This window comes from Festucalex cinctus, chromosome 15 (genome assembly GCF_051991245.1).
Source record: "Festucalex cinctus isolate MCC-2025b chromosome 15, RoL_Fcin_1.0, whole genome shotgun sequence".
Taxonomy (NCBI): Eukaryota; Metazoa; Chordata; class Actinopteri; order Syngnathiformes; family Syngnathidae; genus Festucalex; species Festucalex cinctus.
Window position 1 is genome coordinate 25,844,201 of NC_135425.1, and position 19,614 is coordinate 25,863,814.

Here is a 19,614-nt window from a genome sequence, read left to right on the forward strand (position 1 = left end):
AAGTCACTTTTTAAATACAGGATTTAAACAAACAAACTATTTTTCAATTTACAGATCTGGGCCTCTCTTAATGTCTGGTGGTGATTTTGTCCTCTTCTCTCTCTTCTTTTTTTTGTCAAAGTGACGTTATATGACAGTTACCCAATTCTTGACAATGTGAGAACACTTGAAATAGCGTGCTTTCATATTTCCATGTGTGTTTTTGCAAGTTCAAAGCTGTAAAGCTATCAAATTTGATCTGGTCTTGACGGCCGACTGGGTCCGTCACACGCCCCCGCTTTGAAAAATGCGAGTGCGTTGTACTTGTATTAAACGTATAAAAGTATATACTGTAATTCAATCAGTCCCTCCAAAGAACAACATATAGAGATGAGTTCATGTGCGCACAGCGGTCACAAGTTGCACTTTTTTATTATTTCCTTGGAGGGAAAACGGAACCTTTAATAACCTGCGTCGTTGACACAACACCAACCGACCGCCGCGACGTGTTTTGCAACACCAAGCTTACATTTGCCTTTTTTTTTTGTGTGTGTTTTGTTTTTGTCCTCCGTCTTGCTGGGAAAAAGGTGCAAGTGTAACCTCCACGCCTCCCAGTGCCTGCTGCAGGAAGGCAACCTGCAGTGTCAGTGTGAGCACAACACCACGGGCCAGGACTGCCAGCGCTGCAAGAAGGGCTTCAAGGCCAAGTCCTGGAAGGCCGGCTCCTACCTGCCCACGCCCAACGGAACCCCCAACACCTGTACGTACCTCGCAAAATGGCCGTTTCATGGCTCTTTTCCACAACTGGAGGACAATGATCCCATTAGAAGCAGTGCTTCTCAAGTAGATGTTACATGTTTTGTCCCAAAGACGTATAAATACATTCTGTTTTAGATGATTTGTCCCAAAGACGTATAAATACGTTCTATTTTAAATGTTTTGTCCCAAAGACGTATAAATACGTTCTATTTTAAATGTTTTGTCCCAAAGACGTATTTATACGTTTTTTATATATATATATTTTTTTTTATGCTAGAGCATACAGAAGGCTTTGATGCAGCCTCTTAACTGCAAAGAACGGCTGAAAATAAAAACGTGGCTATTATACAACCGGCCAGCAGGTGGCAGCAGAGCAAAGGTGGGGGAAAAAAAAGCTCAATTACTCACAATTCTAAATAGATTTGTAAATGATGATGAAACTTAGCTATATTGTAATGCTAATTGCTGCAAAACGGAAATACAGAATTTTTTTTTCCTGATGAAAAAAAAAAAAAAAAAAAAAAAAAAAAAAAAGACTCTTTCTTTGGTAGGTTCCATGTATTTTACAGAAATATAATATTCTGTGCACCTTGCAAAATCAGTGAAAATCCCGTAAAAGAGCCAGGAGTGAAGGGCATTGCTTCTGCGAAAATGGCTGGGAGTGAATGAGTTAATGAATTAACCGATAAAATTATTTTTTGGGGGGAATTTCATGTTTCTTTTTAGATTCTAAACAGATTTCTCAATTTAGTCACATTTACTATGCCATAAATTTAGCGGAAGGGTATTTAATCGTTCTGCCTGTCATGACACGTCACTGGCGGAGATACATGAACAAAGATGTATAATTGGTGGTAAATGAAAAATAATTTTGAGACCAATTCCATGAAGGGGGGGAATGCTGCGATGTTACCAGATGATTTTCAAGGTGGGAGAGGAAGTTTGGACAGAGCTCAGCAGGTTTTGCGTCACCTCAGACGTGCGTGGGGGGGGGGGATCCTGGCGGAGAAGGCTGCCAGCTACAACAGCTAGCGATGATAAAATAATAATCTAGGGCAGCGTCTCCCCAGTTTTGTCCTCCCAAACAAACGCCGACACTCTTGGCGTGCGCAGGAAGAGGCACGCAGAGGCAGCCACGCGGGTGCAAACGCACCTGCGCCTGCACGCGCCGCACACAAAAAAAAAAAAAAAAAGGCCCGATTGTCAGCTCCCTTTTTCTACTCCTCGACCCAGCGCTAATGCTAGCGACATGAACACTCGCGCTTGCTTTTACTCTCACCCGTCCCATTAGCCCGATTTAAAAATTCAAAATGTTTGCAACTTGGCTTGGCGAGAGCGCGACGCGGAAACTTTTTGAGATTTACGACACGATTATCCGTATGGAAACGTTTAATATCACATTCTGATTTCACAGGGCATGTTTTGACCTTTCTATGTGTAAAATCCACGATAATGGTCAGATTAAGGGGAACATTACATACTTGTGAACAGAGTCATTATGGGGAGGAACTAAATTTATTGTATTTATTAATTTCTTATTTAATTTAATTTATTTATTTATTTATTTTATTAATTACAAAATAAATTAATTAATCATTATTTAAATTAAATAAGAAATTAATAAGATTTAGTGATTTAAAGCTGGATGAGGACAATAGCATCCCCACGCCAGAGTTTTTGGACTCATGCTATGCAAAAGTGCCCGTATTAGACGTCATTAAAGAATCGTTCCATAATTGATCACTATCGGATTGAACTGAAGTGAATCGAATCAAAAAAATCCAATCGAACTCATGTGAATGGAAATCAAATCCATTGAGGAAATTAGAATCGATACCCGGCCCTACAAATTCCTGATCTAGAACGTGAGGTTCTGGAACCAAAAAACAAGCTGAGTCAGTCTAAAACCGTCACGACCTCCTCAATGTGAACCTCAAGTTCTCATCATCGTCTTCTCTTCTTCTTCTTTCAGGTTCGATTGCTGGTTCGCCCTCCGGTTCTAGTAAGTAATAATGCAAAGCAGAGGAGATTTCGCTGCATATCTTTTTTTTTTTAGCCGTTTTTCCAAGTTTGAACCCCAACGGGAACGCTCCCGACACTCCCACGCCTGCAGTCACTCGCTTCCTTTCCCCCCCTGCAAGTCCCTCTCTCTCGCTTTTCTCGCTCTTTCCATCTCTGCTTCATTATTAATCGGCCCCTCTGTCGGCCATGTCCTTTCATCGCCGCACATCACACAAACCTGCTCAGGAGGAATTCTTCCACAGTTTGCTTCTCGGGCTACAGACGATGACGGACTGAAGAAAAAGGGGAGTTGAGAGCAGACAGTTGGTAGAGTGGGTGGTGGTGGTGGTGGTGGGGGAGGCAACCAAAAAAAAAAAAGAAAGAGGATGCCGGCATATGTATGTGATTCCGGGTGAAGGCCTTGGGGGGGGGAGGCGGGAATAAAAAGGAGAAGCTGATTAGGGATTCTCTCTGTGGAGAGTCTCTCAGGCGAGCAGCTCTTCCACACAAGCCGGCGTCAAAGTGGCGACATTGACTCGGGCTTTTATGCACATGGACCCCCTTTTCGCGCTGCATAAAAGGCGCCAACGCGGAATGGGCGGACCCAGTCCATCCACAGCAATTTTGCACTTTCAGAGGCAGAGAGCAGAGGCGAGGCACCGCCTGCCCCGACTGACTGACTGCAAAGTCACTGCTGTATATCATGGGGGGGGGGGGGGGGGGGGGGGTATGGTTCAGGACTAGGTGAAAAATCAGCAAGATAGAGAGGCCATGTAAAATTAGATACATATATGTAACATGGCAAAGCAAAAGGCAATGGAAAAAAATATAGACAACATTACAAAAATGTAAAAACTAGATCATCAAAAACTAGACAATATTATAAGCTAGAGCGGTGCAATTAATCGAAATTCAATTACAATTTCAATTATTACAACCCACAATTACAAAATCAGCATAATCGTTAAAAAAAAAAAATAGATTATTAATGCTCATTTTTGAGTTGTTTAAATTTACACAGTTGGACCTTTTTTAAATTAAAAAAAATCATTTAATACATTTTGTTTCATCCAAAAGGAGCTTGCATAATTATGTTCCAAATAATTTTGTCTTAATTTTTGTAATTTTTTTTTTACATTTAAACATTTTCTTGTTTTGCACCAAAAAATTATTCAACTGCACTCCAACTTCAAATTTTTGCCAGCATATATAAATATATTTTATTATAAATTATGTTTGGTCCAAAAGGAACTTACATAATTATAGCGCTTTTATTTTTTTAAAATTGGTCTTAATATTTTTAAATGTGTAAACATTTTCTTATTTTGCACCGAAAAATAAACGATCGTCCTATTGCAAAGTGCACACGCCGCACTCCAACTTCAGGTTTTTGCCACCATAAATAAATGAATACATTAATGGATAAATAAATAAATGATGTACATGTTACAAGTACCGGCAGGAACGAAGTCTAAGTCTAAGTCTAAGTCCAGCTGACGATTTTCCCGCTTCAGAGAGAACTTGTGGTCTGCTCGCTCCCATTGATTGCTGTTGATGGATCTTTTTGTTTGTGCAGTTTTTGCGTAATCCTCGTCAATGTGTCTGCACTCACTGAAAATCGACAAAAAGGTTCAAGACAAAAAAAATAAGCCTGTTGCAGCAACATCGGCCCCCTCCGCCGTCTTCCGTGTGAAGCGCAGGCTGTTCTGGCGCGCTGTGCTGTTTCGAGCGTTTTTTGTTTTTTTTTAAATCATTACACATCAACATCTGGGTCACACGAAATCCCTGCAGATTTGTAAGCCTCCCTTGTTTTAGCTCCTGCGCAGAGAGCGGAATTCATCTTCCAGCCTTCACTGTCGTGCGGCTGCGCACTCGTCCGAGCGTATGGCGCGCTCGGGCCAGACTTATGGATCACCTTTGGAGGGTTTTTGGTGCTCCAAATGTGCCGACTGATATTAAAACGTGTCATCGTAGCTGCCCGATGACGTCAGCGAGCACGCTCGCATGAGGATTTGCTTGGCGGGAGTGTCTGATCCATCGAGCTCACATCCTATTGGTCAGCTGGGCAGATGGGCTGGGGGGGGGCGGAGATTTGTAGATCAGATCCACCAAATCCGATTCGAGTATTTGGGTAACAAACAAACGCCGCCTACCATAACCTCGACTACCATAATCTTTCCAATATTGACTGACAGACATGGCCGACTTCGGCTCCGAATGTCACTTCAAGGTATTTTCTTGGAACCAAAAAGACACAAGATGGCGCCAAAGCTTTTATATGACACATCCTGTGTTTTATGAAGAGCACACAAACAGCAAATAGCCGAGTTTGGTCAGCAGATAACTGAGGATTGAGTTAACTTGAGTGTGATTGGTTGTTTGTCAAAAGATGCTTTGTGATTGGCTGGTTACTCCAGCTTCCTCTCAGGTTCCAAAAACATTCATGTTAGCTTCAAGGGGAACTTATCAATTATCCTTCACATTTGCAATGCCAAAGTGTCTTCAAGTCTTAAAATCTGTTCTGCTTGACACTTGCGTAAACTACAAGTAAAACTTTTGCACTGTTGAAGCTAACTGAACGAATAGCATAGTGGTTAGTGTGCTCTTCTGTAAGCAGCAAGTCCCTGGTTCAAGACCAGCTCAGGGTTTTTTTTTCCGTTCCTCCTTCTTTCCTCTCCCTTCTTCCTTCCTTCTCCACGATTTCTTGCGGCTATCAAATGTTTAATGAAGAATTGATGGCTTGCATTTAGAAGAGTGCTCAAACCTACTCTGCTGTCGCCAGAAAACGGTGAGCTGTATGAAAAGCGATTAGCAGGAAAGTCTGATCCACCCAGCTGGCATCCTATTGGTCAGCTGGACAGATGGGCGGAGTCAGATCCAGCAAATCCTAGTTGTTATTTGCAAGGAATAAGGCGCAAGCCCCGCCACGAAGAGCGAATATCGACGCCACGTTCGAATTTTTTTTTAATTTACCTGGAGCTACCACAAAATGCCGCCAAAGCACTACTTTTTAATTAAACAGCGCTTCGGAATGACTAATAGAAGCTCCTTCCCTCACTTCAATATAATTCCTTGGCAGCAAGAAGCCACAAAAATGGCGCCAAAGTGATACTTTTAAGCGCCACCATGTGGTATTTTGGGGCATTTCGGACACAAAAAGAAAGGTTGCATTTATGTGCATATAGGTGGTGCATTTATCCTGGCAGAATTCCGCACGAACAATACGCCCACTAGCCCCTCTAATCAAAGCCTTTAGTTTTTTTTTGTTTTTTTTTAATGCCCAAACTCAACACTACCTCGGACGGAGCACGATGATGGGAGCATGCTCTGAAAATCATGTGACACATTAAAACAGCGCCCGCGCCGACGTTAACCGGCGGGCGGCCGAATGGCAATGTCTTCATTAGCCGGCGGCCGAATCGACGGCGTAACCTCGGCGCCGTAATAAGACATGAGGATGCTGCGAGTGACAGGTGGCATTAGGGCGATGATTGCGAGCGTTTGGCGGGGCGTCGTGACAAATGATCTCATTATATGCAAATGCACTACGAGCGCGCGCCCACGTGTGTGCGTGTGAGTGCGAGCGAGCGGGAAAAAGCACATGAACCCACAATGCTGTGTGTTCACTTAAGACGGTCCATCTGCACAGTCAGACAGGCAGGCACCTGTCAAATAACTGCGCAATAAATCCGCTTTCATTCCCATAACCTATTTAAGAAAATACAATATAAGCATATAGTAGGTCCTTCTATCCATTTTCTATACTGCTGGATGGCGGGTGAGCGCGAGGTGCCGATCCCAGCGGACCTTGGAGCGAGAAGCGACACACCCTGGACTGGCCGCCAGCCAATCACAGGACACGCACAAAGAAAAACAAGAACCTACACTCCGTTAATTCCAGAAAAACTCAAACTTTTTTGCTTAGACCTTTTGTGCCATTTTGGTGCCAACAAACTATTTTGAAATCAGTTGAGAAACTGAATCGCAACAAAAGTTGTGCTACGTCATAGACCATTGCAATTATAAACCTGAAACAACAACATACTATTTTTGCTGACGGAAGTCCAGTAGAGCTTAATGCTAAGATATAATATAAATTAGAATAGAGGAGCTACCCGAATTTAGCATATCATTCAAAACCTTCAAACAATTGCTACTGTACACGCAGAGCAGCAACACATACAAACAAAGCATACAACATTCCTCAATTCGATTCTCTACTCTGTGAGAACGGCCGCTAAAATGGCAAAACCTGGTCCAGAACTTGGCCACCTGGAGGAGGCACCGTGTACAACTAGTGCCGTCCCAATTGTGTCACAAGCTGTTACGCTAACGCTTCGCCCGCAGTGGAGTTTGCGCCGCTCTCGTACTTATGACTAATTAATGATGGAGCACTCCACGAGGGGTTAAGGCCAATTAATATTTGCCGTGATATTAACACAATCAGATGCCCCACACTGACACTCCCAACCTCCAAGCCCCTTAGATCAGGGAAGCCTCAAGCACCAGGCCTGAGCTTTTTTTTTTTTTAATTCTATGAACACCAAACTTGTTACTCATAATTCGAAGTAGACATTCGCAAAATTACAAACTTCCAGGAAGCAATTTTCCAACCTCTGTTCAAGTAACATAAAACAAAAATAGAGCAATTAACTCATTCACTCACCGCCATTTTCACAGAAGCAATTCCGTTCGCTCCCGGCTGTTTTGCTGAATTTTGACTGATTTTGTAAGGCCCACAAAATATTGTGTTCTATTGCTATAAAAGCATGGAACCTATCAAAAGAAAGATTAAAGTCTCCTCTTTCATCAGGAGAAAAAAAGTATGTTTCTATCAGTTTCCGTTTTGCAGCAATTAGCATTAGACGACAGCTAAGTTTCATCAGTTTTCACAAATCTATTTAAAATTGTCAGTAATTTAGCTGTTTTTCTAGATGGCCCTGGTTGAACCCCTTTGCTCTGCTGCCACCTGCTGGCTGTGCAATAACTACCATTTCTGCAACCATTCTTTGCAGTTGAGAGGCTGCAGTCAAAGCCTTCTGTATGCTTTAGCATAAAAAACAAAAAAACGTATAAATACGTCTTTGGGGCACTTAAACATAAAAACAAAACAAAACATTTATTTACACGTTTTGGGAGCAAATGAGTTAAGGTACATCGCCGTGATGCCCTGATAGGTGGGCAAGGAGACCCGCAGTCGTCAATGAACTTTAAGCCATCTATTAAACATGACAAACAGTGAAAAACACAATCCTGATGGCACTCATTAGGCCACACCACTAAATGCTAAAAAAAAAAAAATGTAAACAATGTAAAATTGGAAAAAGGCTTTCGCCATGCAGTGCAAAATGTCATTTTATGGCCGCAATAGCCTTGAGGAGTCCGGATGTTTCTCTGCAGGGTAAAAAATAAATATTCTCCCAGTGATGGGAGGCTCGTGGAACAGCTTTGGAGTTCAGTCTTTGTCAGCAGTGTGAAATCACACTCTTCACTGTGTGAACGCTCATCACGCTGCGCATGTGTGCATGTGTGTGTGTGCGTGCGTTTGAAAGGGTGGAGGAAGATGAGGCGTTCTCTGGATAAACAATCTGAGGCAGCATCTCCTATGCTAATTCGCTAGCCCGCTCAGCAGCTCTTCGTTGCATTTACATGCCGTGTCCTCGTGTAACTGATGCAGCGCAGCTTAAAAAATAAAAAATAAAAAATAAGAACCCTTCAATGCCAATTAAAAAAAAGCCCCGGACTTTTTCAACAATTACAAGCACCAGGGATCTCTCCCAGTACGCCAGTATGGACGCACAGAGGCACGAATATACGACTGTACATTAAATATGTGCAAAGCAACTTCAAGCTGCATCGTATTACTTCTGTCTCCCCCTTGTGGTGTCCTGTTGTACTGCTCCATTTCTATGTGAGCTGATACAGTCAATCTTCGTTTATGTCCATACTTTTCTAAGTCAAGCTACCACTTGACTTTCAACAATATCTAATGTGTTTACTTTGAAACCTGGGTTCCACTAATTGACTGGAGTCTGCAGAGCTCAGAACCCTACTGGGTTAATTAATGTATTCAGAACCCAAAACTTTCAGCGATTTATAAACCAGTAGCATAATTTTAAATTTGATTCTGCAGCTTGACTGAGCGAATTCAACTTCAATCCAGCAGTTTTAAGTGCAGCCTTTTCAAATTATGATTCTGTATTCCCACAGAAGTTTCTTGCCACTGTTAACGGTATCGACTCACGTGTGTGCAGCGTGCACGGATGCGGTCGCTTTGCTGAGATGCAGCAATGGCGTTGTGCCAGTCATGCGAGATGATGACGACGACAACGATGATCCGGGCGCAGTCAAAACAGCTGCTGGAGCCCCGGGGAGGATGTTAGGGGGGTGGGAGAGTGGGCGGCGGCGAGATTTGCCTTAAAGTGGGATGCTTACAGGATGCCCCCCCCCTCTCCGAAGGGAAGCCACTGGAGACGAGCACGGCCCGTGCAAAAACACCTCCAGGGTTTGTGGAACACAGATGGAAGCATGCGGCGCGGTGGTCTCTAGTGGGCTGCTAAGCTCTGGCCACTCAACGACGGACGTGTATTTCGCTTTACATGCATGCACAAAACGCTAAACCTCCCCGGGAGGGGGGAAAGAAATCGAAACAACTCACAACTTTCAAAGTTTAAATTAATACTTGGCCTTCCGTTACGTGCGCTCTACCCAATCACAACGCTAGCGGAAAGTGTCACGACTTAACTTATACATGAACTACATGATGATGTCATCATCAGTGTTGTATTGATATTTTACTTTGAAATCACTTTAAATGATAGCTTCAAAATTAATTTAGCCACCCTGTTTCAGACGAAATGTCAGGATTGACAACTTTGCTCGTCATTAGAACAAATCCAATGCAAGATAGGGTCTGAAGAGGACTTTCGGGTTCTGGTGGCCAATGGCATGACAAAAATCAAATGTTTTAATCAGTTGTGTAGCTTCGTGTTTAAACAATCCCACGGGGTTGTCATCCGGCAACCACACAACAACAAAGACATTTCCATTTTATGAACAAGCGTGAGGAGTTAGAAAGCTCCATCTGAACTAGATTCCCATCTCTCCCCTACACGCAGTAGCCCCGAGAACTTGACGCAAAGGATTCTGGGAAAGGCAAAACACCCTCTGGGAAAAGCAGAGCATGGAAAAAAAATGCAGGGGGAGAAAAAAGGATGGAAAGGAAGGGGAAGCGTTGAGATAGTTAAAAATGCATAAGCGGGATGTACAGTATGTCCTGGCTGGTCTTTACAGGCTATATTGATTCGAGGGGTGCAATAGCGAGAAGATGTTACAGGATATGGTTTTTAAAACCTTTAAAAGAACAAAAGTGCATAGATTTCCCACTTCCTTTATTACTGGGAAGAACAAAGATAAGTGGGTGAGTCATCAAGTCATTTCTGAGTAAGGGTTGCATTGACTCTCTTAAGCCTGGTTCACAAATAAAGAGAAATCGGGCTGTTTTTGTCAAGATACTGCCCCTTTCCGACCTCAAACGCCCGACAATCTTTTGTCTCATAAGATTATCTTTATATGTGAGATGTGTTAAGAGTGGATTTGTCCCGATAAATTGGGTCCAAAACCAGTCGGGGGCCGACAGTCTTAAATATTGCACATGGTCAATATTTACGACAAAAATCTTAACGTCGGCGGGGACGCCGAGGTGCGCCTGCGCCACCAACTGTGACGTCAAACGGAATGTAGCCAATCAAGAGGCGCCCTAACTGAAACAGACGGAAGTGCGCGTATACAAAAACAAGCATATCAGAAAGCATGTCCGACCAGAAGCACAAAGTCCAGTGGACCTCTACCATGGAGAACCAGGTCGTGGGAGAAGTAGTCCGCAAACCACCATCATTACTTCCAGTTCGTCGCGTTTGTTGTCTTCTCTGGTGTGTCTCATCGTTCCAAGTTGTTTGGGGGTTTTTTCCCCCCTCTTCCGTTTTTGATTAGATCACGTATAATCACGCGAGAGGTCTCCCACGGAGGACTGGAATCTTGACCAGTGTTGAGATGATAATCTTTATGTTTGTTGAGGGAGCTGTGATGAGATTATCTGAGCACCTTACAACCAAAGCTGTTAAATTTGAAAAATGCTTATATGTGTACCAGGCTTTAGCAAAGGCCTTGTAAGAGGTCATCCTAGCAAATGGCAAGCTTCTGTCATTGTCGATTGTACTATTGATGCTTTTTTTTCCCCTCCCCTCGATGGTTTCGCTACGACAGCGTCCCGCAAGCCTGAGAAACACGAGACCCATGGCCACAAAACCTCATCTGAGCACAATGAAAGGTGGAAGTACAATTCACAAATTCAAGGTAGTGCTAACTTGAGTGTTAGTAGTGACTAAAGCAGACTCATCTTGGAGATGAGGGGGAAAAAAATTTACCAACGTCTTTGCTTTTCAATGGCATTTCAGTCTCTCACTCACTTGACGAACATGAGACTCAAGGCCACAGGGACACTTTCACATCTGAACACAGAGTTTCCTTTCCTCATGAGAATCATAGACAAGGGACGACAACCTCATTTGACCATGAGAAAGGACGAAGAGATGAAGGTAATGGCATCTCCCAAAGATGCGGCGTTGTAGAAAGTAGAAACCCTTTCTTTAAACCTGTCAACTCAGCTTGGTTGTTAGTTTCTCATGTGCTGGAGGAACATGATACTCGTGACCACAAAGGCACTTCTTCATCTTACCACGAGGACCACAGGGGGGCTCCCGATGAAAGACAAGTTGAAAGTGAAGGTATGACTTATCAAAAGTAGTGTAGTACTGCCTGTAGTAGTCTCTCATCTGTACATGAGAATCAGCCTAAAACATAGAAAATGTATCATCTGCCTGTCGATGGCATTTCAGTCTCTCACGCACTTAAGGAACATGAAACTCATAGCCACAGAGGCACATTCTCATCTGACCACACGGAAGAAAAATATAGAAGATTTTCTGTTCTTCATGAGAATCCTGACCATGGGACAACAACCACATTTGGGCATGAGAAGGAAAGAAGAACTGAAGGTATTACCATCCCCCATAGATCAAATGTAGAGAGTAGAAGCCCGTCCTTAAACCGTAGAACTCAGCTTGAGTAAAAATCTTAGTTTCTCATGTGATTGAGGAAGATGAGTCTCACAGCCTCAAAGGCACGTTCTCATCTCACCAAGAGGGCCATGGGGAGACTGCCAATCAAAGTGAAGGTATGACTTTTCATCAAAGTGGTGTAGAAGCTACTATAGTTGCGTCTCATCTTAGAGATGAGAACCTACATGAGAATTGTTTCGAATCAATCAACATCTTTTCTCGTGGATGGCATTTCAGTCTCTCAGACACCTGAGCAACTCGAGAGTCAAAGAGGCATTTTCTCATCTGAACACGAGGAAGACAAGCATAGAAGAGTTTCTGTTCCTCAGGAGAATCGTGGCCATGGGATGACAACCTCATTTGAACATGGGAAGGAAACAACAGATGAAGGTATTGCTATTTCCCGTAGATACAGCATTGTAGACAGTAGAAGCCCTCTCCTTAAACCCTATAATTACGCAGCTTAAATTTAAATCTTCACTATGTGTATTAGTTTCTCATCTGCTTGAGGAACATGCGACTCTTGGCCCCAAACGGTCTTTCTCATCACACCACGAGTTCCATGGGGAGGCTCCCAATGAACAACGATTTGAAAATGAAGGTAGACCTTTCACAAAAGTGTAGAAGAGGCTATAAGCAGCCTCTCCTTTTAGCGACTAGACTATACACGTAAATCAGTTCTTCAATTATCCTTAAAATTTGTAGAATTTTATCAACATCTGTGCTCGTCAATGGCATTTCAGTCTCCCATGCACTTGAGGAACATGAGACACACGGCCACAGAGGCACTTTCTCATCCAAACACGAGGAAGACAAGCATACAAGAGTTTCCCTTGCTCATGAGAATCATGGCTATGGGATGACAACCTCATTTGAACATGAGAAGATCAGAAAAGCTGAAGGTATTGCCATCTCCTATAGGTGCAGCACTGTGGAAAGTAGAAATCGTTTCCTTACACCTTAAAACTACCTTAAATATAAATATTCTTTTCTTTTTTTTAATATAGTGTTAGTTCCTCATGTTCTCGAGGGACATGAGACTCACAACCACAAAGGAACTTTCTCGTCTCATCATGAGGACTATGAGGATACTCCTAATAAAAGAGTTGATAGTGACGGTATGACTTTACACAGTGTAGTAGTTATTATAGCAGCCTGCTATCTTGGAGATGAGAATGTAAATGAGAATCAGTCTCTTACAAAGGCCACAAATCAGAAGAAAATGTATCAACATCTTTGCTTGATGGTATTTCAGTCTCTCATGCACTTCAGGAACATGAAACTCAGAGCCAAAGAGGCACTTTCTCACCTGAACACGAGGGAGGCAAACATAGAAGAGTTTCCCTTCCTCATGAGAATCATGGCCATGGAGTGACAACCTCATTTGATCATGAGAAGGAAAAAATAACTGCAGGTATTGTCATCTCCCATAGATGCAGAGCTGTAGAAAGTAGAACGCCTTTCCTAAAATTTATTTATTTTTAAAAAACTTATTTTGAACTTAAATCTTTACTTTTTATAGTGGTAATTTCTAATGGTCTTGAGGAACATGAAATTCATGGACATGAAAGTTCTTTCTCATCTGAGCATGAGAAGGACGGGGAGGGCAGTGATGAAGAAAGAGAAGCTGAAAGTAAGAATATCACGTTTGAATCGTTGTCATAGGAGTAGCAATAGTGGACGTATGTAAATTGCTTCATTGTTTTGATTGTCAAAGACCTCCATGAGCATGAGGAAAATGAGACTTTTGGCCACAAACGTGCTTTCTCACCTGAGAATGAGGATGAAGTTGATGAAGGAGCCTATCAAAAGAGAGGTATCTTTTTAAAATGTTTTTGTTGAATTGTAGTGAGTAGTGTGCTGCAACCTTGCTTTACTTTGAATGACAGTTTCCCATAAGTCTGAGCTACATGGGCATGAGACGACTCATGGCCACCGTACTTTCTCATACGTGCTAGAGAATGACGTGGAAGGTGAGGAAAAAGTCACCCAAGTCAAATGAGATGTATCATTTTAGAGTCTAGGTTGATGAAAATCCACGTTTCGTCCTTAACAGCCTCTCACAGTTCTGAAGGACGCGCACATGAGACTCATGGCTACAATGGCTATTTCTCATCTGCCAGACAGGACGATGAAGAAGGCAGTAGAATGAGAGGTATTATTCAGTCCAGTAGTAGTGAGGATGTGCTGTAATTTTTTAAAGATGGAAACTTGCACCCTTTTTTTCTTGGTTGTCCATCACATAGTTCCCCACAGGTCCGAGAGACATAGGCATGAGATTCATGGGCATAGCACTTTGGCATCTGACCATGAAAATGACAGCGCAGGTGAATAAGATGGCAAGAAGTCGAATGAGAGGTTCCTTTTGCAACTTGGCATTATAACTTGCACTCTTGCTTTGCGTGCATGAAATAGTTTCCCACTGGTCTGAGGGACGTGGACATGAGACTCGTGGCCACGATGTCCATTTCTCACCTGAGCATAAGAATGACAAACTTGGTGAGGAAAATGACATCCAAATGAGAGATATCTTCATAAAGTTCAGTAGTAATGAGCTCTAACTTGCACAGTTCCATTTGTCCATCATATAGATTCCCACATGTCTGAGGGACATGGACATGAGACGCATGGCCACAGTAGCCATTTCTCATCCGAGAATGAGAATGGCAGAGATGGTGAGCAAGAAGACAGCCATGCTGTCATTTTTTTTAAAGATTAAATCAAACTCTTGCTTTGCTTATCCATCAAATAGATTCACAGAGATTTGAGGGACATGGGCATGAGCGCAGTGGACATCATACGTTCTCACCTGGGCATGAGAATGACAGGGACGGTGAGGAATTAAGACCATCAAAGTCAAATAAGTCTTATCATTTTACAGTGGCGTGAGAAAAACATGCACCCCTCTTTTGCTTTTCCATGGCAGTCTCCCACAAGTCTGAGAGACACGGGCATGAGACTCATAGCCACAATGGTCATTTCTCATCTTTGCATGAGCATGACAGGGAAGGTGAGGAATAAGTCAGCCAAAGTCAAATCAGGGCTATCGTTTTGATTTCAAGCAAGACAAAAATCTGTTTGCTTTTTTTGTGAAAGTCTCCCACAAGTCTGAGAGACACGGACATGAGACTCGTGGTCACAGCTTTTTCTCACCCGATCATGAGGATGACAGGGAAGGTGAGGAAGAAGACCATCACAGTCAAATGAGAAGTGTCCAGCAACTGAAAACTTGCACTCCTGTTTTGCTTTTCAGCGACAGTGTCCCACAAGTCTGAGGGACATCAACATCAGACCCATGGCCACAGACATTCCTCGTCAGAACATGAGGATGACAGACATGGTATCGTTTAAAGTTCCATAAATAGCCAGCAGTGAGCTACAACTTGCACTTCTTCTTTCGCTTGTCCATCATTTAGTTTCCCACAATTCTGCAGGACATGCACATGAGACTCATGGTCACAATGGCTACTTCTCATCTGAGCATGAGAATGGCAGACATGGTGAGGAAGAACTCAGCCAAATGGGAGGTACTGTATCTGAAAAAGGAATGTGGCCTGAATATAGCCTTGATCATTTACAGTAGATGTGAAGGTATTTCGAGGCATTTGGGAAGTAGTACGCAGATACAACAAACTTCATCATCGGATGGGGAGAGATGAGGCAGGCAACAACATTGAATACCGCAACGGGAGGTATCCACCGATTTTATTTGAGGTGATGAATGCCGTCCCTGGACCGCCTGTTTACTTGTGACACAACAATGAGGCGCTAGATATGTTCGACAGTGTAAAAAAAAAAAAGAGGGCCTTGGAAACAGAGAAAAAAGATTTGCTGTTGTGACAGCTACAGCGATCAACTTTTCACAAAAGAGTAGCATCATTGTTATCCCGCCTAAGGGCCAAAGGGAGACAGAGTGAAGTTTGTTGCTTGTTTGTCTGTGTAGATTCTCAGTCAACCGGGTCATGGAAATCCTGGAGCATTGAATCAAAGGAAGGTGAACATATTCTTGAGTTCGATGCGATGCAGGACGTTAATTCCAATTTAGAAGTCTACTGGGAGGGAGATCAGACAAACACTTCAACACAACCTCTTCTGTATTGTTGGCCATTTATTTCTCAACATTTTTGGTTGAATTCCAACATGTACAAATTTCAGGCCACTGCAGTAAGAAGAGTAGAGAGGTTTACTTCCCAATCCCTGTGGATGAACATAACCTGCATCCCGACAATCGTCATGTAGGTTTTGCGATTGTTACTTTTTATTGTACGGCAGAACAGTGAACCTCAGGTTCACCATGGGAAATACGTTCCAGACCAGGCCAGGTAGGTCTGGAACGTATCTCCTGCAAGAAACCAGAGTTCCCTGGGGCAGCAAGCTTTTATTGTTCAGATCTGCGGCACATGCTTTTTTTTGTTGTGTCAATGACAACAGCGGTTGTTTCAGTCTTCCACAATCTTAAGGAACGCTCCCAGGAGACGCACAGTCGCAAATCAACAAGTTCTGCTGACAAGGAGACGCATCGACACAGAAAGCCCGAGAGGAAAGGTATCTCATTGTAGCCGCGTTGTATGAAATAACTTGCATGATTTGCTGGGAATTGAAAATAAACGGGAAGGAGAAGGATTTGCGTTGGAGTGGGGAGGCTTGTCATAAATCATTAGACGTTGCCGTCTTGCCAATCTATTCCGGTAAAACAGCCTGAGTTTGTGAGTTCCACGTCGATACAAATTGATTTGCGAGATGTTGCTGCTTTTGTAGCGCACCACGGCGAGAGGGATGGAGGCGCTCATGAAAGGCCGGACTCCTTTGGGAAGCACAATGAAGACGGAGAGGAGGAGGAGAAGGAAGAGAGGAGAGAGAAAAAGCATAAAGGTAGAACTGAAACAGGCAGCGGATTAGCCGTCACACTGGGATTTAGAATCATCACGATGAGGTTAAGAGGTTACCGGGGTTTTCCTTCCTCTTTGTAAGCCAATACAATCGTGCCTTGAGATATAAGTGACCCCACTTCCGAATTTTTTTGGGGGGGTTTTGGTGAATGTGCTGTCATTTGGCTGATTTTCTGCTTGGGCTTGCAAGCAAAAATTAAAGGTACAAGGGCTTTATTGGCAGATAACAACGCTTCACAACAATTACTAAATTGTCAGAACAGTTCTCCAAAAAAAGAGCCTTCAACTTCCTTAGGTTAACTTTAATGTTAAACCTAACATAAAACAAAGATAATTCCACATGTATTTAAGACCAACATAGCTTGGCCTATCTCTGCTAGCTTAATGCTAAGACGCAATGTGAAACACCATAGGCGGGGCTACTGAAACTAGCATCGATGTTGCGGCCGTTATAATCCTGTACGTATATTTGAACAAAAACAGTGCATCAAAACCTGTGGAAGATTTTGAACCTTACTTTGAATATATAGCCATCACCTTCTGTCTGGCTTATGTCCTCGACCAATTACTTTTCCTGTTGTTTGATGCCCCCAAAATGACGTAATAGAACCCAACAGATTTTCGAGCCGCTCAACTCGGAAGTGTCACAGGTAGGGTGGCATCCATAGCAGCTGATTTATTGCTCCCGTCCCCTACTTCACATTTACCCTGAATTTCCACAGAGTTGTGGATAAGGACTTTTAAAACCGACAGGCGCACAGGGAATCATTAGCACGCTTTTTCAGGAAAATCCGTAGGTTATTCATCAAAGGCTGAACAAAAGGGTAATAAAAGAAAAGTGGTAATAAAAGCAACCGTTCGACCGTCGCACTGAGGAAATAACTGAGGAATGGATTCCAATCATCGCAATTAGCCAGGTAAGATTATTCAGTGGCGCCTTGATTTACGAGTTTAATTTGTTCCGTGACCATGCTCGCATCCCAAATTATCTTTCTACACTGAAATCAACAGAAGTGCAAGCAATTAGTTCCAGGCTCCTAAACCCAACAAAAAAAATTGTATTATGGTTTTAACAAAAGGAAATAGCAATCTAAAATATTTACTTTATAAAACATATACAACGTAATAAACTGAATATGTAGAATTAAGCACTTTGCACATCTTTGCACAGCGTTACTTGGCCACTGGGGCCTGTATAATATAATACATTCATAGAAAACACAGATTTTTTTTTTTTGTTCAAAACTTTCGATGTTTAAAGCGTAATTACTACTGCCCATTTATGGTGTTTCCCATTATGTGTTTAAGCTAGGGAACATAAGCAAAGTTATTCTTGTTTGAAATACACAAGGTGTTGCTCTCTGATGTTTAGTTTGACAGTAAACTTGAACTCGAGAGTTTGAAGTCTCTTTTTTCAAGAATTGCTCTGACAATTTACTAATTGCTGCGAAGTGAGTTGAGTTGGACTGTCGGGATAAACACAATTTACCTTGTACATGGAAATGATGTCAGAGTAGCACTTGCGTCCTTCATTTCTTTTCTGTAAATAAAGAAAACCGTTTGGCCATTGGCGCTGTAGACTTTACCCTGCAGGACAATGTGCAATTTGTGGCCAAGCAAATTCTCAAGCGTGTTCACTTCACTCCTCAAGGGCTCCTGAAACTCTTGATGTCAGGCCAGCCCGGGGCGAGACATTTGTTTGGAATCACATATGATCATTTCAAAGGTAAGAGACGAGCGGAGGGTCATCCACCACATGGCGGGAGTTTGGCGCAAATGTGCGAATGCGTGCGTCTGTAATTTAGGTAGCCTTTCATCACACTTTGATGAACTAGCAGTACTTAAAAAAAGAAATCTGTGGAAAAATTCCTTTCATTGCATGTTTTTTTTTTTCATCTTCTATTCCCTCCATGCATCTGAGACTCCTGTGTGGTTGTGTTTGCATTCCATGCATGATCAAGGTAAGTGTAGGCCAATTTGCACACTTAAGCCAGACAACCGGCAAGCTTCGATTTCATAAAAGATGCTTGTTAGCGGGAAAAAAGATGGTAGCTCGCGATTGATAAATAGCAATAAAGAAACATCTTGACTCGTGGTGTTGATTTGGCGAGCAGGGTCCCGATGCTTCTCTCAAGTCTGCAGCGTAATTGGCCATTTATATTTAATCAGGTACTTCTTCTTCCCACCCCCGCCCCTGCTCGCTTCCCTCCGTGCTGAGAGAGGCACTTTACGGCACCGCGTTCGCTGACTTCCTCTAAACCTGCTCATTCATTATTCACGCCGCGTCGTCAACCAAACAATAATAAAATAATAATGTGATGGCTGATTAAACAGCTAAACCACCACTTTTTAATGCACATTTAAATGCATATTTGCATAAACATGCCTGGTAAATGACTCTTAAAAAAGGGGGTTGCCTCACAGCTCACCGTCGGTCGCCGCCAACATCTGAAGCTTAATCCAGGCGTAATTAGGCAGCGGGCTTGGTGAGAATAATCACAGTGAGAATGTGGAGCAGTAGCTTTCACTTGAAATAATCGCCGGCCTTTATTTGGCGGCGTGGGGGCCCCGCCTACGTAGCTCATCCGCACTGCTGCTTGAGATGGGAAAAGGCTTGCCTCAACATTCCTACAAGGCAAGCCGTTCTGAAACTTTACTCATTTGCTTCCTACTACCAACACTGATCAAAGCGCTGAACTCCTAAAGCAGGCGTTCGCGCACAGCCAGGGTACATCCATTCCAAGAGCTGCACTGGAACTGAGCAGCTAACAAAAGCTTGATCCAGTGGATGCCTTGTTGAGTGATAAAACTGGAGCTGCGGCAACTTGAAAGCTTTTAAACAAGCTGGAGTCGGTACTGGCAAAGCT

At 42.9% G+C, this 19,614-nt stretch overlaps 1 protein-coding gene across 7 annotated transcripts in view; it reads left to right on the forward strand.

Annotated features, from left to right (window-relative positions):
• The window catches only part of ntng2b (netrin g2b), a 69,306-nt gene that overhangs the window by 42,596 nt on the left and 7,096 nt on the right, over positions 1 to 19,614 (forward strand). The window contains exons 4-30 of one of the 7 annotated variants that reach the window (XR_013278622.1): positions 567 to 739; positions 2,711 to 2,740; positions 11,005 to 11,094; positions 11,196 to 11,336; positions 11,406 to 11,525; positions 11,637 to 11,795; positions 11,879 to 11,974; positions 12,096 to 12,248; positions 12,352 to 12,459; positions 12,602 to 12,760; positions 12,866 to 12,976; positions 13,114 to 13,272; positions 13,381 to 13,491; positions 13,576 to 13,674; positions 13,748 to 13,831; positions 13,915 to 14,013; positions 14,105 to 14,185; positions 14,274 to 14,357; positions 14,450 to 14,533; positions 14,611 to 14,691; positions 14,785 to 14,868; positions 14,955 to 15,035; positions 15,112 to 15,198; positions 15,275 to 15,385; positions 16,302 to 16,403; positions 16,617 to 16,730; positions 18,399 to 18,708. Coding sequence is in view for 6 of the 7 variants with exons in the window: in XM_077496498.1 (XP_077352624.1) it covers positions 567 to 739; positions 2,711 to 2,740; positions 11,005 to 11,094; positions 11,196 to 11,336; positions 11,406 to 11,525; positions 11,637 to 11,795; positions 11,879 to 11,974; positions 12,096 to 12,248; positions 12,352 to 12,459; positions 12,602 to 12,760; positions 12,866 to 12,976; positions 13,114 to 13,272; positions 13,381 to 13,491; positions 13,576 to 13,674; positions 13,748 to 13,831; positions 13,915 to 14,013; positions 14,105 to 14,185; positions 14,274 to 14,357; positions 14,450 to 14,533; positions 14,611 to 14,691; positions 14,785 to 14,868; positions 14,955 to 15,035; positions 15,112 to 15,198; positions 15,275 to 15,385; positions 16,302 to 16,403; positions 16,617 to 16,730; positions 18,399 to 18,473 (2,876 nt within the window). In the remaining variant the exon portion in view is untranslated. The remainder of the gene's footprint in view (positions 1 to 566; positions 740 to 2,710; positions 2,741 to 11,004; positions 11,095 to 11,195; positions 11,337 to 11,405; positions 11,526 to 11,636; positions 11,796 to 11,878; positions 11,975 to 12,095; positions 12,249 to 12,351; positions 12,460 to 12,601; positions 12,761 to 12,865; positions 12,977 to 13,113; positions 13,273 to 13,380; positions 13,492 to 13,575; positions 13,675 to 13,747; positions 13,832 to 13,914; positions 14,014 to 14,104; positions 14,186 to 14,273; positions 14,358 to 14,449; positions 14,534 to 14,610; positions 14,692 to 14,784; positions 14,869 to 14,954; positions 15,036 to 15,111; positions 15,199 to 15,274; positions 15,386 to 16,301; positions 16,404 to 16,616; positions 16,731 to 18,398; positions 18,709 to 19,614) is intronic. The other 6 variants (XM_077496498.1, XM_077496500.1, XM_077496502.1 and 3 more) reach the window with 6 other exon arrangements.